At 34.0% G+C, this 15,916-nt stretch overlaps 1 protein-coding gene across 1 annotated transcript in view; it reads left to right on the top strand.

Annotated features, from left to right (window-relative positions):
* Positions 1–15,916, top strand: part of CDH8 (cadherin 8, type 2) — a 393,813-nt gene that overhangs the window by 323,918 nt on the left and 53,979 nt on the right. The window contains exon 10 of the mRNA XM_011994007.1: positions 6,115–6,232. Within this exon, the coding sequence (XP_011849397.1) occupies positions 6,115–6,232 (118 nt within the window). The remainder of the gene's footprint in view (positions 1–6,114; positions 6,233–15,916) is intronic.

The following is a 15,916-nucleotide window of genomic DNA, read 5'->3' as shown; positions in this document are numbered from 1 at the left end:
TCATAGAAACTGTGCTGTAGCATGCCAATATATGATGTGGTTTGATTTGTGTGTGTGTGTGTGTGTATGTTTGCGTGTGTGTGTGTGTGTGTGTGTGTGTATTACCTAATAAGATTGGGAGACATTAAATTAGACAAAATTAAACATGATCTTCTGTTTGTTTTGTTTTACTACAAGTTTCTCTTGCATTTAGAAATACATATGAATCCCCAAGAAAATTATATGGTATTTCGAGTTTGCCAAGGATAGTTGACTATAAAATCTTTCAAATTTCCTTCAAAGAAAATTATAAAATTTGTGGAAGATGGGACCCAGTTGGAAAAATCTTGCTCTGGGAAGATAAACAATGGAACATATTTTCAATATAGGAATTACTATTTATAATCTTAAGGAGGTATCAGGAGATATTACCACAAAGTAATAGAGTAAGGGTGAAGAAGAGATAAGATTGAAAAGGGAGTTGATTCTTCTAAGCTATGTGGTAAACTGTGAATTTTATCCTACTAATGAAAATGAACTATAGATTTTTAAATCAGGGTAAGAGATGGAGTGGTTTGTATTTAATATTGATAATTTCATTAGCATACAAAATACACATCAGATATACAGAGTCCACCAAAAGAATGCAAGAGGTAGAAAAAAACTGGAAAATCCAAACTTTGTATAGATATATTCTTCTGGAATCCTAACGTTGTATTGCTTGGCTTCAATTTAGTTTCAATAAAGGTAAAGTGAATGCAAAATCCAACACTGAAAAAAATGTTGGAAGTTCTACAATGCATTTATGAAGGCAGAGTCCCAAATTCTGCCCAGAGGACTGAGGACTTCATTTAGTGTGTCAATAAGATTAGAACCTCATCTACTTCCTTCTGCCATATTTCCTGTAGGTCAGACCTGCAAGCTACATGCTGTAAATGGCCACCTAATAAATTTTAAGGCAAAGATGTTTCAGGCCAAAAACACAAACAAACAAAAATGGTGAGCTCGGAAAACATGTTGAATGGGTAGGGAATAAAAATCTTGGTAGTGACTGGAATGCCATGCAATGTATCAAAAAATCCAGACAATATATTTTGATTAGATATGAACTGTGAATATATCTGTACTACATTATACAGTTTTGAAATAATTAGGTTATTGTGTCGATTTTGATAAAATTTCTTAATTACCTATATTCCCCCCTTTCAATTAATCATCATTGTTATAACTTGATTTGTCTTGCATGCCTAATTTCTATTTTTAAGCAGCATTCTTTAAAGCTCTTAATGTATTTTGTTTTGCTTTATTCAGTTATGGACATCATTGATAATTTGATAAAGGCTATAACCTCTCCCCTCCTAAATGTGCATACGTAAATAATTTCATACTATTTCAAGTTGAGGAATGACAGCCATATAAAGCTCTTTCATGGTTGAAAACTACTTATTTCTTTCTTTCCCATGGTGAAAACTACTCTAAGAGATAGATGTTAATATTTCAGGAAAGTTAATATGATCACTAGAAATAAAGTGGCAATAATACTAGCATTAATAGAAAGCCAAACATTATGCTGTTCCTTCTTCCTTGACCGTAACTTCCCTTCCTTTCCTTCACCCCCTATCACCTTACAATTCACATCATTATAGAAGGATTTCGAGAAAAGGGAAACTAAGTTTTACCTGAGAAAGTGACAGTGTGCTTCAACTGAAGATGCCACGCTGTTTATTATTGCTGGGTCTTTCTAGAGATAGACGTATATTCGAGAAACCTTGTAAAACATTCCAAAAGTTACAACAGAATAGGTTTTTCTCACCTTGTCCATACATAGAAAGAACTATTTCTTTTAAATGTCCACTTGGGTGTGCATTTGACTGGTCAGAATCAATCAAGAACCTTCAGGCTGCTAAAGCAAAGCCAGCAAGGATGGATGGGACACGCTTACACATACTCCAAAGTATTGAAGGTCTAAGCCCCAATTTAATAGACATACATATATAGAAATTATAAATATCTATAAGTTTTGAAGCAGCCTGATATACTGGGGACAATGGATGCAGAGAATTTGTAACTAGGCTTATCTGGGATCAGACATTTTATACACACTCACACAGATACACACACATGTACGTACACACGTATGTGTGTATATATACATGTGTAATATATACTCTATATAATTTGAATATATATAATATATTGGATGTATCGCAGTGCTGATACTTTTCTTAGTCCTTCCTTCTCAAGGTATTGTGAGGATAAATGATGCCGCAAAAATGTACCTGCCATCGCTTATTTATTATTCATCAATTACTTCATTTAGCCAATAGTTATTAAATAGTTGCCATGTGCCACCTGTTATTCTAATAGCAGTGAGGGGTCAAATCTTATATATGACTACTCCTCACACATAAGATCATATTGATAAATAGTATCTACAGGAACTCACGAAAGAGGTTCTAATAGATCCTATGATACAGTTATGCTTGTTAACAGATCAGATCATGAAATATGTATTTCTTTCTGACTGACCTTTCAAAAGATAAAAATGGCAGTGATATTCTGCAACTATAAAATGTTTTTGAGTTAATGTAAAATAGTCCAAAATAAAGTTTAATATACTCTGTTAAAAACAATCTAATTTAGATTTAGAATTTTTGATAAACAATGGAAGATTTTTAAAGATCAGAATTAAACTATAGCACACAATGGTTTTCTAGTTTCATGTCTTAGAATGTTTATTTAATTTCAACTTTGGAGTCTCAAGAAATAGAACAGAGTCTGCTCCTATCAAAATCCAAGCATGGTTCTGGAATTCATTTCCTTATTCTAACATCCCAGGTACACTTTGTTTTCTCTAATAAAGACATATATTTTGCTTTCGGCTTTCCTTAACATTGAAAATATTTCAACAATAAATTATGAAACATTAGACTTTTCAGTTGCATACTAACTTCACTGGTAGAAGGGAAAATATTTAAGCTTAACATTAGATGCATATTTCTAAGTATTTATGACTGCTCCAGGAATTTTTATATTATTCCTATGAAATGAAATTACTTGAAAAATCAGCTGAGGTCATGGTAGCTCACAGTGGACCCTACGTGGTCTCCAACCTGCCTCTGTGGAGGTACACTTCTTTGAACAAATCTATTCTTTTTCTTTTACTGTTTAAAGCTAAGTACATTCAGAAGTTATTTCATCAATGAAAACTTTAGCCTCATTAGTACGGATATCTTAATGCATTTTAATAGTGTAAAGTCCTTCAAGTGACCTACTTGACATCTACTTTTAGATAAAATGCCAAAGCAGGGGCTATCTGTATTGAAGTGTCAAATGTGGTTTAACCAAAAATCTTAATCATAACCAATTTATGGGATATTTGGAAGAAAATGTAATAATTCATTTCAGCCACCTTCTCCCCAACATATAATACACTGAACTTGACATGAGCTTGACAATATAAAGCCTCTTAATGAATTATGAGGAGAGAACTGTGAACATGGATCTTTTCCATTGGCTGAAAACAGTGGTTCTCATACTTGTGTATACACCAGAATTACCCAGAAGGCTGTTTGAAATACCGATTGCTGAGTTATAATCTGAGACTTTTTTGATCAGTAGTTCTAGTGGCTCAATAAATTGCTTATCTAAGGAGTTCCTGGCTAAAATAAGTGGTGGAAAAATATATTAAATTCTGGTGTGATGTTTAGACCGAACTTCTGAGATGTAGTGTGGTAGGTAGTTATGCTTCTTTGCTACAGGCAAGCTATATTACTGCATCTTTTGTTTTGGTCATGGTGGCTTAGCTAATGAAGTGACTCTCCTGTAGATGCAGCAGCAGGTATGAGCCATTTTCACGTAGGTTACTTGAAAATAGTATGAATGGTATTAATTATGGGAACTTTATCCACTAAGTATACTGTAGGAAAGCATTTAATTATGACTGATCTCCACTTGAGAAAACCAAAACATCTTCTCTTCATTTGCCCTTCTTCCTCATATGCACTCTCACACTTCAGGAGTTACATCTTCAATGGTTGCACCTGGGGCTAGAAGTCCTATAGAGAGAAGTCTGGGTAAATGGAGAAGGAGCTGCTACATTTGCTGACAAGCAGTGTTTTTCCCTCTCCCTTATAATTGCCTGAAAGAAGGCTCTTGTCAAAGATAGTCATTCCCTTGACTTTTTAACACGAAAATCCAGCACAGCTGTTCTGAGGTGAAGTGGTCAAACTCATACTTTTCTGTTAAATATTTTTACTTGCAGGCTGTCCGAAGGAGTTATCCATGTTTCAAATCTAGTCCCCTTGTACTTTAATTCATGTTGATTTTTTATGAAAGAAGTACCCTAGAGCTTCTCTTTACACTTAAATGTCAAGGCAAATATGCTATGTGTTTAGGTACAGTAAATATAATTGTATTCTTCTTTAATCTGATCATACTGGATCATTGAGTAACAGAGTCATTACATTTATAAAGATTTTTCAAAGTGCCAGGTCGTCAATACATAGCAATGGCCCTAGTTAATACAATAATAATAATGATGATGATGACTAATATTTTACTGAACATTTACTAGAAACCAGACACTGTCAAAAGATTTATATGAATTTAAATTCATAATCAAAACAAATCTCTGAGAAAAGATAGTCTTTGCATTTGTATTTCTGGCATACAAGAAAATAAAGTTTCAGAGACTTCAGTAACTCCTTCAGTGTCACACAGTGAGCCACAAATAGAACTGTGACTTTTATCTTACCTGGGAAGCTTAACTCCAGAGTCCTTTCTCTTGATGACTATCTCACTGTCTTAACCATGAGTTATATTTTAAATTATTTTATGTTATTTTGTCACTCAAGCTAAATATAATCATAATTATTTATAAGACATTATCACTAGACAAGAAAGTCCTTTACAAAAATCACTTACAAAGTAAGATTATGTTCCATTTTAAAAATGGAGACCTACAAATTGAAAAAGTATTTTATTTTTGCCTCAAGTAAATTGAATGAATTGCCTATCATATAACTTGTGCTTGATACAATGCAAAGACCCATAGCTGCTAAAAGTTCTGAAATTGTGGTTCTTACACTTGAGTGGTAAGTTAGAAAGCAAAGATGACCCCTTCTCAAAAGGAAGTAATTGATTTCTTTTCTCTTTAACAAAATTTCGAAGTTCAGTGGGACATAATTGTTCTCACAGACACAATAGCATTGGCATCATTATTATATCCTCGAAATATCATAAACCTGAGAACATTTCACTGTCAACTACTTTTTATGGTAAATCTATTATCACAGTAGGAGTATACATTCAAATTTTTCCTACATTAGCTCTTGTCCAGTTTGTCACATTGAACTAGCAATATCACAGCATCATAAATACAAGTTATTAAAATAATTATCTGACATCCCAAGAAACAACTTTAGCATTAAGTTAATGTAGCTTTGCAAATGAAACAAGCATATTCAATAGGCACCAATTCCAAGTACCTCTATCTATCCAAAAATTTCTCTGCACCGTGGTAATTCTAATCCCTATAATTTATTCATCTCAGGGTACACTCCAAAGCATTGTTTGCACGTGTTATCCACTAGCTTTAAAAAACATTATTCATTATTGCGAGGGAACAGAAGCAACTCATCAGAGAGGTTTGTTGCAGTGATGTTTGTGCTGAGGAACACTATTTGGCAAACACTTATAACCTGATGAGTAAAAGAGTTGTGAGGATTCAAGATTTAAGCCATTTACCTCAAAGATCCTCCCAAGAACCACACTACAATCACTGTAACAATTCCAAATCTCATTCTAGATGCCCGTAAATACTCAAATTGGAAAGAAACCTGTAATTGCCCAGTGGATATTTCAAATACACTTAACTTTGCTATTTCAAGCCACAGACACCAAATGGACACAAAGGTAATGCTCTTAATTTTCATCAACTTATCAAAGCTGAGGTTTTAAAGTAATGGATTTTTCTCCTTATTCTTGGCACAAACCATCCATGACAATTCAGAAAGCTGAAAAAGAGACTTTGAGTCAAAGTATCAGGCCACAAAAAGAATGTCACTAAGCTTTTACCGATGGTAGGAGCCTCTGGAATCATCAGAAATGCTGACGTCAAGTTTTATGTTTCAGGTCATTCAAACAGTTAGCGCCATGGACAAAGATGATCCCAAAAACGGACATTATTTCTTATACAGTCTCCTTCCAGAAATGGTCAACAATCCGAATTTCACCATCAAGAAAAATGAAGGTAAATATATTAGCTTTCTACACAGGGTACAATATAAATTGGAAAATAGGATGCGATTTCATAACATCACTGAAAATACCATTAAAATAATTTTTGTTCACCCGTGAGCACTTGAAATTCAGCTTATCAGCGTAATGGCATGGTAATTACCTTAGTTTCTAATTTTCAATACTTAAACGAGATAAGAAATTTGTTAATGTAAAAAGTTAATTTTTTTCCCAGGAAATACCTCAATCACCTTACTTTAAAAAATGAAGAGTAAAATTTAACCCCTGTGAAAGCTGCCAGGTATTTTGAGATTCTGAGATATCCCTAAGAGGGGGAGTTGGCTTACACTTTGCAATTGTTAAGTTTTAATTGACTGTTTACCACGTCTTTAGGGAAAACTATTCTAATTTTGCCTGGTTTGTGGGGACACATTAAAGGTATTTGTTTTAAGCCTGTACCAACTTTAACAATAACAATTAGTTCAGAAAATCCTTTTTGAAGGACATTTCTTATCAGTATTATTTTGGAGCTAATAGGAACTGATTTATTGTTAAGTCTTTCACTCACTGAGCACATTTAATCCATTTCATTCGATTTTCTGAGGACCAACCTTGGGTTACTGTTTTCTTTAACTACGTTATTTATTATATATGAAAGTCATATATTATTTTTTAAAGTCTATCTCATTTGGAAAGTTTTGTTTCCTAAGCTGCGATCTATTTAAAAAAATTATAAAACTTGATTTTTGTTCAAATGTATTTAAGTCTTAGTTGTAGCGGTTTTAGAATGATTAGCAAAATATAAGCAATGTCTCAGGCTTCTTTCTGGCTTTACTACAGGGATCTGTTTAGCTCTCTCAGTGGTCTGTATACAAGCTATACTCAGAAGAGTAAAGTTTGATTCAAGATATCTGTTTGTATTGTTTGCAATATTCTATTTAAAGAGATAGTGAATCTTGATAAAATTTCCTTTATGAAATAAAATAACATTGTATGGCTAAATATAGTATGGCTTTGCCTTTTAACAAAATGCTACATCGTTCTTTGGGGATGCTTTGATAAATGTGGATGAATCACAAAAAGGAAATGACAGTCGTTATATGGATATTACTAATTTAACGGACTTCCACCATTATGAAAACTAAGGAGACAGAACTCTTTCTGTCTCCTCTATAATGGAGTATTCATGTGTTAGCTACCCTTGATTAGAAACTGTAATCCAAGTCCATTGTCTTTGTTTCTTTATTAGCATCACCAATATTTTTTAATGGAAATCATATGAATATTTCTAACACAAAGCCTCCTTAGACACCCCAAACTGAACTGGAAGTCTGTGCGTAAGTGTGGTCCATGTTTATTCTGATTATGAACTAGTAAGTATCGGGCATTATTTTTGCATATAAAATGCACAGCTTTTAAAGTTCTCCATGAAGAAGTTACTTCCCATTCCAAATATTCTGAGATCCTTAGTGTTTCCTGTAAATTTTGTAACTTCAAGACACGCTTGTTGTAAGTGTGGTCCTAGAAGGCATCACATAAGGTATTGGGTGAATGGGAAGATATTATTGGGTACCAGGGAAAGTCGAATTTTGACACATATTTATTATGCCCTAATATTTTTAAAGAAGAGATTTAATTCTACAATGAATGAATTGTATGTGTTTTCTTAAATTTTGGAAATTAGTAGAAAGTAAAAGTTTAAATACTTAGAATACCTCATTCTGCTTCATCACACGTTATAATAAACCCTGTAATAGGATATTTAATATCATGTCATTATCTGTTTTATTTTGATACTGGAAAATAGAAGTTAAAATTACGATCTATCTTATAGGTTTTTCATATTATTTTGTTTTGTAAATTTTTTTAAAGATGTCAGTTATTATTGAAAAATGACTTGAAACAGAAAGAGTACTCCATACATCATGATTGTTTATTTTAGACTGTGTTTATTTGTTTTACAAAGAGCGACCACGTAATTTAGTGTTTCTACTGGGACACATTTTAAAGTGAGAGGGGTCGCTGCTTATATTTATGTCTGAAAAACACCATAAACCAGGACTGCCGTATGGAAAGTAGGACTTCTGCTCACTGTGATTTTGGATTTACGATCCAAATATTCAACATATCCTTCACAAAATAAATCATGAAACCACAGGTTTGAAATAGATATATAAAGTTTATACTCTGTGTTCCTCTTCCTAGATCAGAAATTTATGAGTTTTGTTTCATAGACCACTACTTATTTGGCACTTGAATAGGTACTGTAAAAACAGAAAAAAATGGTCTTGTCTTCATATGTAGAAACAAAGTAATGAAAAGAAGCTGTAAAAGACATTGGAGATAGATAGATAGACACATAGATAGATCAATAGATTCATCATAGATAGATAGATAGACAGATAGATATCTTGCATGCTTACTGCAAATTAATTGTTAATGATGAGAGAACACAGAAAAGTACCAAAAAAATCAAAATACTAAATATGATTTACTTTAAAATGATGGCATATTCTATGTTGGAAACATGGAGAGATAGAATCAGATGGTATAGCCATGTTTATAGGGTTTTTTCCTTCTTAAGATAAATTTTTAAATGGTCAGTATCTGATGCTTCTCCACTGACCGTACTATTAGTTACAAGTTCCAGCCTAGCAGAAAAATGTTAAAATGTTGAGAGAGCTAATATAATCAAATCTATAGTTGATGAATAAGTTTGTCTCCTATTTAATTTGATCTTTAAGGGAGATGATTTCAGTATTTGGCATTTTCTAAGGAACTTGCCACCATGTATTTCAGTTCAAAATTATTGTAATTTTTCTTTTCTCTTATATGGATTGGTCCCAATGCAATTTATATCAATTAATTCACAATAAAAGACAAAATGAGATAGAAATGAGCTGTCTCTTGTCTCCTACACAGATGAATTATTTCACAAGTAATTCTACTAAATATATAAGAATTATATTTCTGCCAGAATAGGAAAGCAACCTTCAGTATAAATAAAGGTAGAAGTAAAGGTCAAAAATACAGTGAACCATTTATACCACACGTTCACACCAAAAAAATCAAAGCACCTTGAATATGGTCAAGATACTGGTTTCTTCCAGTTGGCTGAATTTGTAAGCAGAGAATTTTGTTGACCACATTTCAGTACTCGCCTCAATTTTAATCATGGAAATGGAAAATAGCTAACAATTAAATATAGCAAGACAGGGAAGAAAAAAAGGACCTTTTAGAGATTCTAAAATATCTTGTTTGCAGGAAATTTGAGGTCTGTAGAAAACTACTCATCCTCAGCCTGAACACTGTAGGTAAAAAATGTGATTCAAATTGCCAGAGTACCCCTCATGGTTTATACTGAAATTTTTCAACCATGTGTGTAGAGAAATGAGAGAAAATATAAATCTCTGCTCTCTACGGAGAGTCAATGGCAAGAAGAGAAATAGGCAGTGGACCTGGATTTAGTTATAGCTTGGTTATGTTTAACCCAGCAGGAGAACCATAGTACCTGATGATACCAGTTCGTGTTTCCTTCTTAGTGCCTCCACATTGACTGAAATATTATTGATAAGAAGCTTACTTTCAATGCATACTTTTGATAAATAATTTGAATAATGTAGATACTAACCATTACTTTGGAATAAACATGACTCCTGTTAGCTCATTGTCTGTAACATAATTACCTGTATAGATTACAATTTATGCATTGTCTGATGGATTTCTGTCTCAACTGAGTGGCCTACTTCAAATGGTGTAAGTTTATTTATTTTTTATTTTCTGGAAGTATCGAATACTCTTACTTTAAGCAAATCATTTTAAGCCTCAGTTTTCCCATCTGTAACACCAGGATAAAATACCTGCCTCATAGTTGTGCCGCGATGGATATGTGTGAACTAGCACTTAGACAGCCATTGGCACAATGCCTGGCACATGGAAAAACACACAACAGTAAGAGGGATGAGGTCACTTTATATGAATTCATTAATTCCTTCTCATACGATATTATATCTCCTCTGGCTTATCATTCTCAGCCAGGTCTCTTTGAAGCTTTAACTCTTCAGAATTATAAATCTTGTGCAGTAATTTTGAACGTGGCTTCATCAGTAGTTGGGAAAACACTGATCCTCACTAGAACGCATTGCAAAAACATCTGCTTATGCTGCAACTGCAATGTGTTGCATTCTAAAGGGTATTAAAATAGAAAGACAAAATAAAAAGAAGGAGGAAGAGGATGAGGACCAACTCTGAAAGTTTTATCGCCACAGAAATAGCTGCAGGATTCCTGGATATGGTTTTGAATATGACGGCTTTTTTTTTTTTTTAACCTTTCTATAGCTCCATTGCCAGAACAAAACTCAGGTTCCTCCACACTATGGTAGCTTCCAGTTGTTGGGATCACTTTCAATTCTAGCATACAAAATTGTTCTAAATTGCCTCCAAACTTCCATTCCTCCCTGCAAACACACATACTCTGTGGGAACCATTTACATAGCTGGAAAATTACAGACAGCCTTCCTTTGCATTTTTGACTACCGTCAGTCTGTCTCCAACTTCCCTTATTGCAAAACCCAAATTTGCTGCCTGAAAGTGGAAGTGGATTTTCCTGATTCTCATGCCAGCCAGAGCTGATGCTGTGTCCTCCCTCTTTTCTCCAGCTGAATCTTCAGGAATACTTTTTCTGTATTCAGGATATAGGTTTCAAGGCAGACAGAGTCATTCTGTCCTCTGCCTTAAGCCAGGTATACCTAGCCAGGATGGATTGTACTTGAAGGACCTACCTGCTGATCTGTATAGCAAGGAATGCCAACTTGCTAAGCCAATTGCCCTCTTTCTGGCCACCTGAGTCTTCCTTAAGTTCTGCTTTTACAATAGGCTGCTTTGGAGCCAATAGAAGGCTTTCCTAAAAGAAACCTCTCTTTCCTCAAGTCGCCTTTATAAAAATATACATATTCTTAGCTACAGCAGAACCATTATGATTGGGTTTCCCAGGCAAGCATCCCCAAGCAACAAGCAAAAACTGTGTACTTGCATGAGTATGATAGTGAATATCTTAATATGTTTCCGATATGATTGTATTGTCTGTTCTGCTCACATAGTGGACTTTTCCACAGCACAATACACAGCACCAAACATTGACTGGAAGTGTTTTCCATTTAAGTTGTCTACTATTACCTATATGAAGCATGGGACATTTCTTCAGTGTTGAATCATAAAAGGTAGTGCTCAATTTGCATGAAACAGGAGGTGTGACAGATCGTAGATACGGAGAACAGCACTATGCATATATGATCCAAAAAGGCTTCTGATTCAGTAATTTATAATTTATTGTTTATGCTTCCAGCAATGTGCTGTTGATAGAAAGACATTTATGTTTCATTTTGTCGCCTAAACGGTAATTAAGGGCGATGTGCAAGCTAAGAAAAAATAGATAACAGATTTGTACTTCCAGTTTCTAAGTTGCGTATGACTGTACAGTTAGTGTCACAAGACAAGGAGATTTTCTTTGCTTGAGTAGTTTTTGTGAAACTCTTGTTATTTTGTAGTTTTCAGATTTTCATTTTCTTTTTAAAATTGTAATTTAAGAGTATCTGCAGAAGTGAACAATTTTCTTTATACATGTTGAAAATCCTAAAATGATTACTCTGGTCAGACCTAGCACTGATGTTGGTATCTATTTTTCAGTGTATGTTATGGGAGACAATTTAGTTCTGAGATTACTGACCACTAGGATATAATTCAGCTACATAGCACAGATTTTATAGATTTATAGTTGTGCTTGTCAAAATGCTATTCGAAGTTTTGAATTGCATCAGACCTTTTCTGCCAATCTGCTAGCAAACATTTCCAGTCTTTAGAGAGCTTTCTAATTCTGAAGAAAATAAACTGATACCTGCTTAGTTATCTTAGTGATCTTAAAGATGCCTTTGTGCATAGAATCTTCCCTTTGAGCACTTTGCTTTCTGAGACTTTTGCCCCAAATTCTTATATAAAATAATAAAGGAAGAATATAAAGAATTACTTAGAAAAAATGTTTTTCATTTAGACAGTCTCGTCCATACCACTTTGCTGTTTGTTTCATTAAATAATAATGCTATTGACTGATTTATCTTTTACTTACAAGCATAAAAATCAGTCTTGGGATTTTGTGGATATTAAACAAAAATAACTGTCCTTTGGAAAGCACAACCAAATATTAAAATTGAATGTGGAAACAAAACGATCTGTCAGTCTATGCAAATTCTTGGTTTTTTTTGAAAAAAAATATTAAATGTAGTTGACAATTATTTCAACTCATTGCAGCACAGAAGTTTGCATTTTGCATTCATTTCAGCACTTTATAGATACAACATTGGGCATACGTGACATTCCATCTGCTGAGGTGACCTGAGTACCACCTACCAAGTGCTTCAGATCCCTCAGTTTATTAAAGAAGTAGATAGAGAAGGCAGGAGAATAATTTGGCAACAATAAAGCAGGCACTCTGCATAGATAAACGTGAAAAAAAGGTTATCTTGGGATGAATTAGAATGAAACATAAAGGAGAGACACTATGAAATATATAACAGCACAGGCTTTATAGTTAGGAATATTTAGGTTTAGCTCTTCTGATTATGATCTACGGGGACCTGCAAGGTAACTGAATAATCTTGAACATTTGTCTATATAATAACATTTATCCAATGTTGTTTTAAATAATAAAATATTAATTTAAGTAAAAAATTTAAATGGTATTGTACAAAATTCATTGACTGACAAGTTGGTGATAATAAATACTAGTTTACTTCTTCTCTTCCTCTCTTTCTATTACAATTTTATGAACCTTTTGAATCTCATTTGTTCACCCAATGCAACAAATAAAAATATTCATCAGGAACCTAAGTAAGGTATTTGGGAGATGATGAATGATATGCTCTTGCATTTTCCCTTACTCGATGGGCCAATGATTGAATATGTCTGCAAACATTGTTCATGGGTAAAGCACAGGGAAAGGAGGAATGCGAAAGAGAAGTATTTGGGTAACTTAAGTAGTTCTTTGAACATATTCATCATTACAGTAACATAATCAAAGAATAAAAATGGAGAGTACCTAAAAATTGTTCTTTTTCATTTGGCTGGCAAGATCATAGAGTTCTTTACGTAGTGGCAAACGGAATATTTAACAGTGACAGAATGACTGAATTTTTAAGCCAGGAGTATCTTAGTAAATACATAGCTTATGAAAATCTTATATGCTAAATATAGAACTTCATATGTGCTTAAAAAAAATACCAGGGCAATGAGATTGAATGTCTCTTTTCCTAACTTTATTTTCCATTATTCTCTTCCGTCTTCTGTGCCCCTTATACATGCTTTGGTTTGAACATGCCAAGCCAGTTACGCTTTTTAAATCCCTTCTCCCTCCCCCTTGCCTGAAATTCCCATCCTCTGCTTTCTCCCTTTTCTATTTAGCTCATTTTAAATCATTCACAATAATTCAGGCAATGGTTTCTCTTAACCATGGGCAGAGCAAGCGGGTGGTTAACAGTTGCTATAAAGTTTTTCCTCTTTGCTTTTCTCTGTAGGACAGTGTGGTAACTGCTAAGGCAAACACATGAATCAAGGAATGTTTTCCCCGCTGTCTTCTGAGGTTATTAATAATGGATAGTATCTTTTTTTCCCTTATTCATTCATTCAATACATATTTATTTGGTGTCTATCATGTGCCAGGCACACCCTTAAGAATTGGAATTGGAAATAAAGCAGTGAATTAAATAGACACAGGTTTTGTCCTTCTATACAGTATATTTTTGTTTTCCTCAGGACTCAGTCTTATAACAATTTGAAATCTTAGAGAGGAAACTATAATTTACAATGAAATGTTGTGATAGAGTGGGGAAATTTACAAGCAAGTCTGAACAATATTATGATTTTGTAGGAATTATCACATACTCTAAATTCTATACTTTCATAAACAAAGTTTCCTCCTTAACCCAATTTTTTGAGCTTGGCCCTACATAGAGAAGTGTAAGATCTTCGTGGATTCCATCATTCCCATTCCACCTTGAGGAAGCATTTGGCTGGTCAGAATGGTGATGTACATCTTTAATCATGGACAGCTGATTCTCCCTCTGAGTTTCATATTGGTGTCCTTATTATGCCTGAGCTCAGATGAGGTATGTCAAACCATACTGTTCAATGTGTTTATACTAGCAGGGTCAAAGAATGTCAGTGAGCCCTTTCCAAATGCACAGTGATCTATAGACATCACTGTAATTTGTGATAAAGTACTGCCAGTGAACTGGGGCTGATGATTCCATTTTGCAGGCTTATTAGAAACCATTATACTTTTCATACAAGTTGCATTATGTGAGGTTCATGCTTTTACCAGCTCCTATGCATGGTTGTTTCAGATACATGTCAGTTAATGGAGGTTTTAGCTCACTTTCAGTGTACAGGGTTTACTGAGGCCTCCTGGAAACTAGAGAACGCTATTGTTCTGATTTCTGGCCATGACACTGGGTTCATATTCCATCTGTTGCCTATTCTGTCTGTTCACTAATGTAACACCAAAATCAATGTGCTGATGCACTTTGTTGAGGAAGATAGTAATTGCTGTGCTTGGACCTTTTTTGGGTACTCATTGCGTTTGCTTTCATTCTAGTAGATTGCCTACTAGAATTTCCTTCCTCTATTGCTCAAGGATATTATCCCTGAAGCCTTTTGAGGCTGTTTATCTCAGGGTGGTCTGAAAACAAGGTGATACTATACTGGTTTGCCGAGCACAATCATCCTTCTCTGAATTTCATTCTTTTGCTTGACCAGACAGTCATTGCTAGTTCCATCAAGGTCACACTGTGATTTACTTCTCCCTGAAATTCGGTTTCTTCTCTTACAAAATGAATGGGTTCATGCTAGGGAGCTAAAGGCTCATCTATCCCAACGTATGGAGTGTTCAAACATGTGGTGTTAGAAGAAACATCACAAATGTTAAAATCAGACAACTCCCAGGTCCACCAATTAATGGAGAAGTGACTTTGGACAAGGCTTTTCACTTTCTGTAACAGACTCTAAGTGTTTGAAAATGTTGAAACAAAAGCACCGTGTCAAATAGATGAAAGAATGTAGGATAAATGCCAAGGGAAGTTACTGTAATTTCTGTGGTACTTTATGCACTTTCTCATTTTTTTAACTTTTAAAAATCATGGATGTGATCTTTACCATAGAAATTACTGTATAAAATATCTTCCATATTAAAATATTGGATAGTATTATTAAAAGATAGGCTTCTAAAACATTGTAGCTTTTCTTTCTCAGTATCTTTGGGCAGAATTCTTGACAAATTAAATAAACCATTCTCATAAAATAAAATAACTCAATAAACATATGACAAATGGTCCCAATAGTTCATAATTTGGGAATATATTTCATTTAAGGCTGGAGACAAGGAAATATAATCATTTTGTAAAGCTATTTATTTGATACCACTTTGATTTATCAGATCTTTCAAAATGAGAAAGCTTTAGTAAACTTTTGCAGACATGAAACATCGTTATATGTGTGTCAAAGTTAAGAGATATACTAGAATGTAGTTTACTTAAAGGAGAAATAGGGATTGGCCAAAAAAGTTTTTTAAAGACAAGTTTCATGGAATATTTTCTACAAATACATAGGCCCTATGATGATAAGACCTTGTTTGATTCTCCAAAAGGAAATT

This window comes from Mandrillus leucophaeus, unplaced genomic scaffold, assembly GCF_000951045.1.
Source record: "Mandrillus leucophaeus isolate KB7577 unplaced genomic scaffold, Mleu.le_1.0 Scaffold44, whole genome shotgun sequence".
NCBI lineage: Eukaryota > Metazoa > Chordata > Mammalia > Primates > Cercopithecidae > Mandrillus > Mandrillus leucophaeus.
The sequence above is the reverse complement of the archived record's forward strand: the minus strand, read 5'-3'. Positions and strand labels throughout refer to the sequence as shown.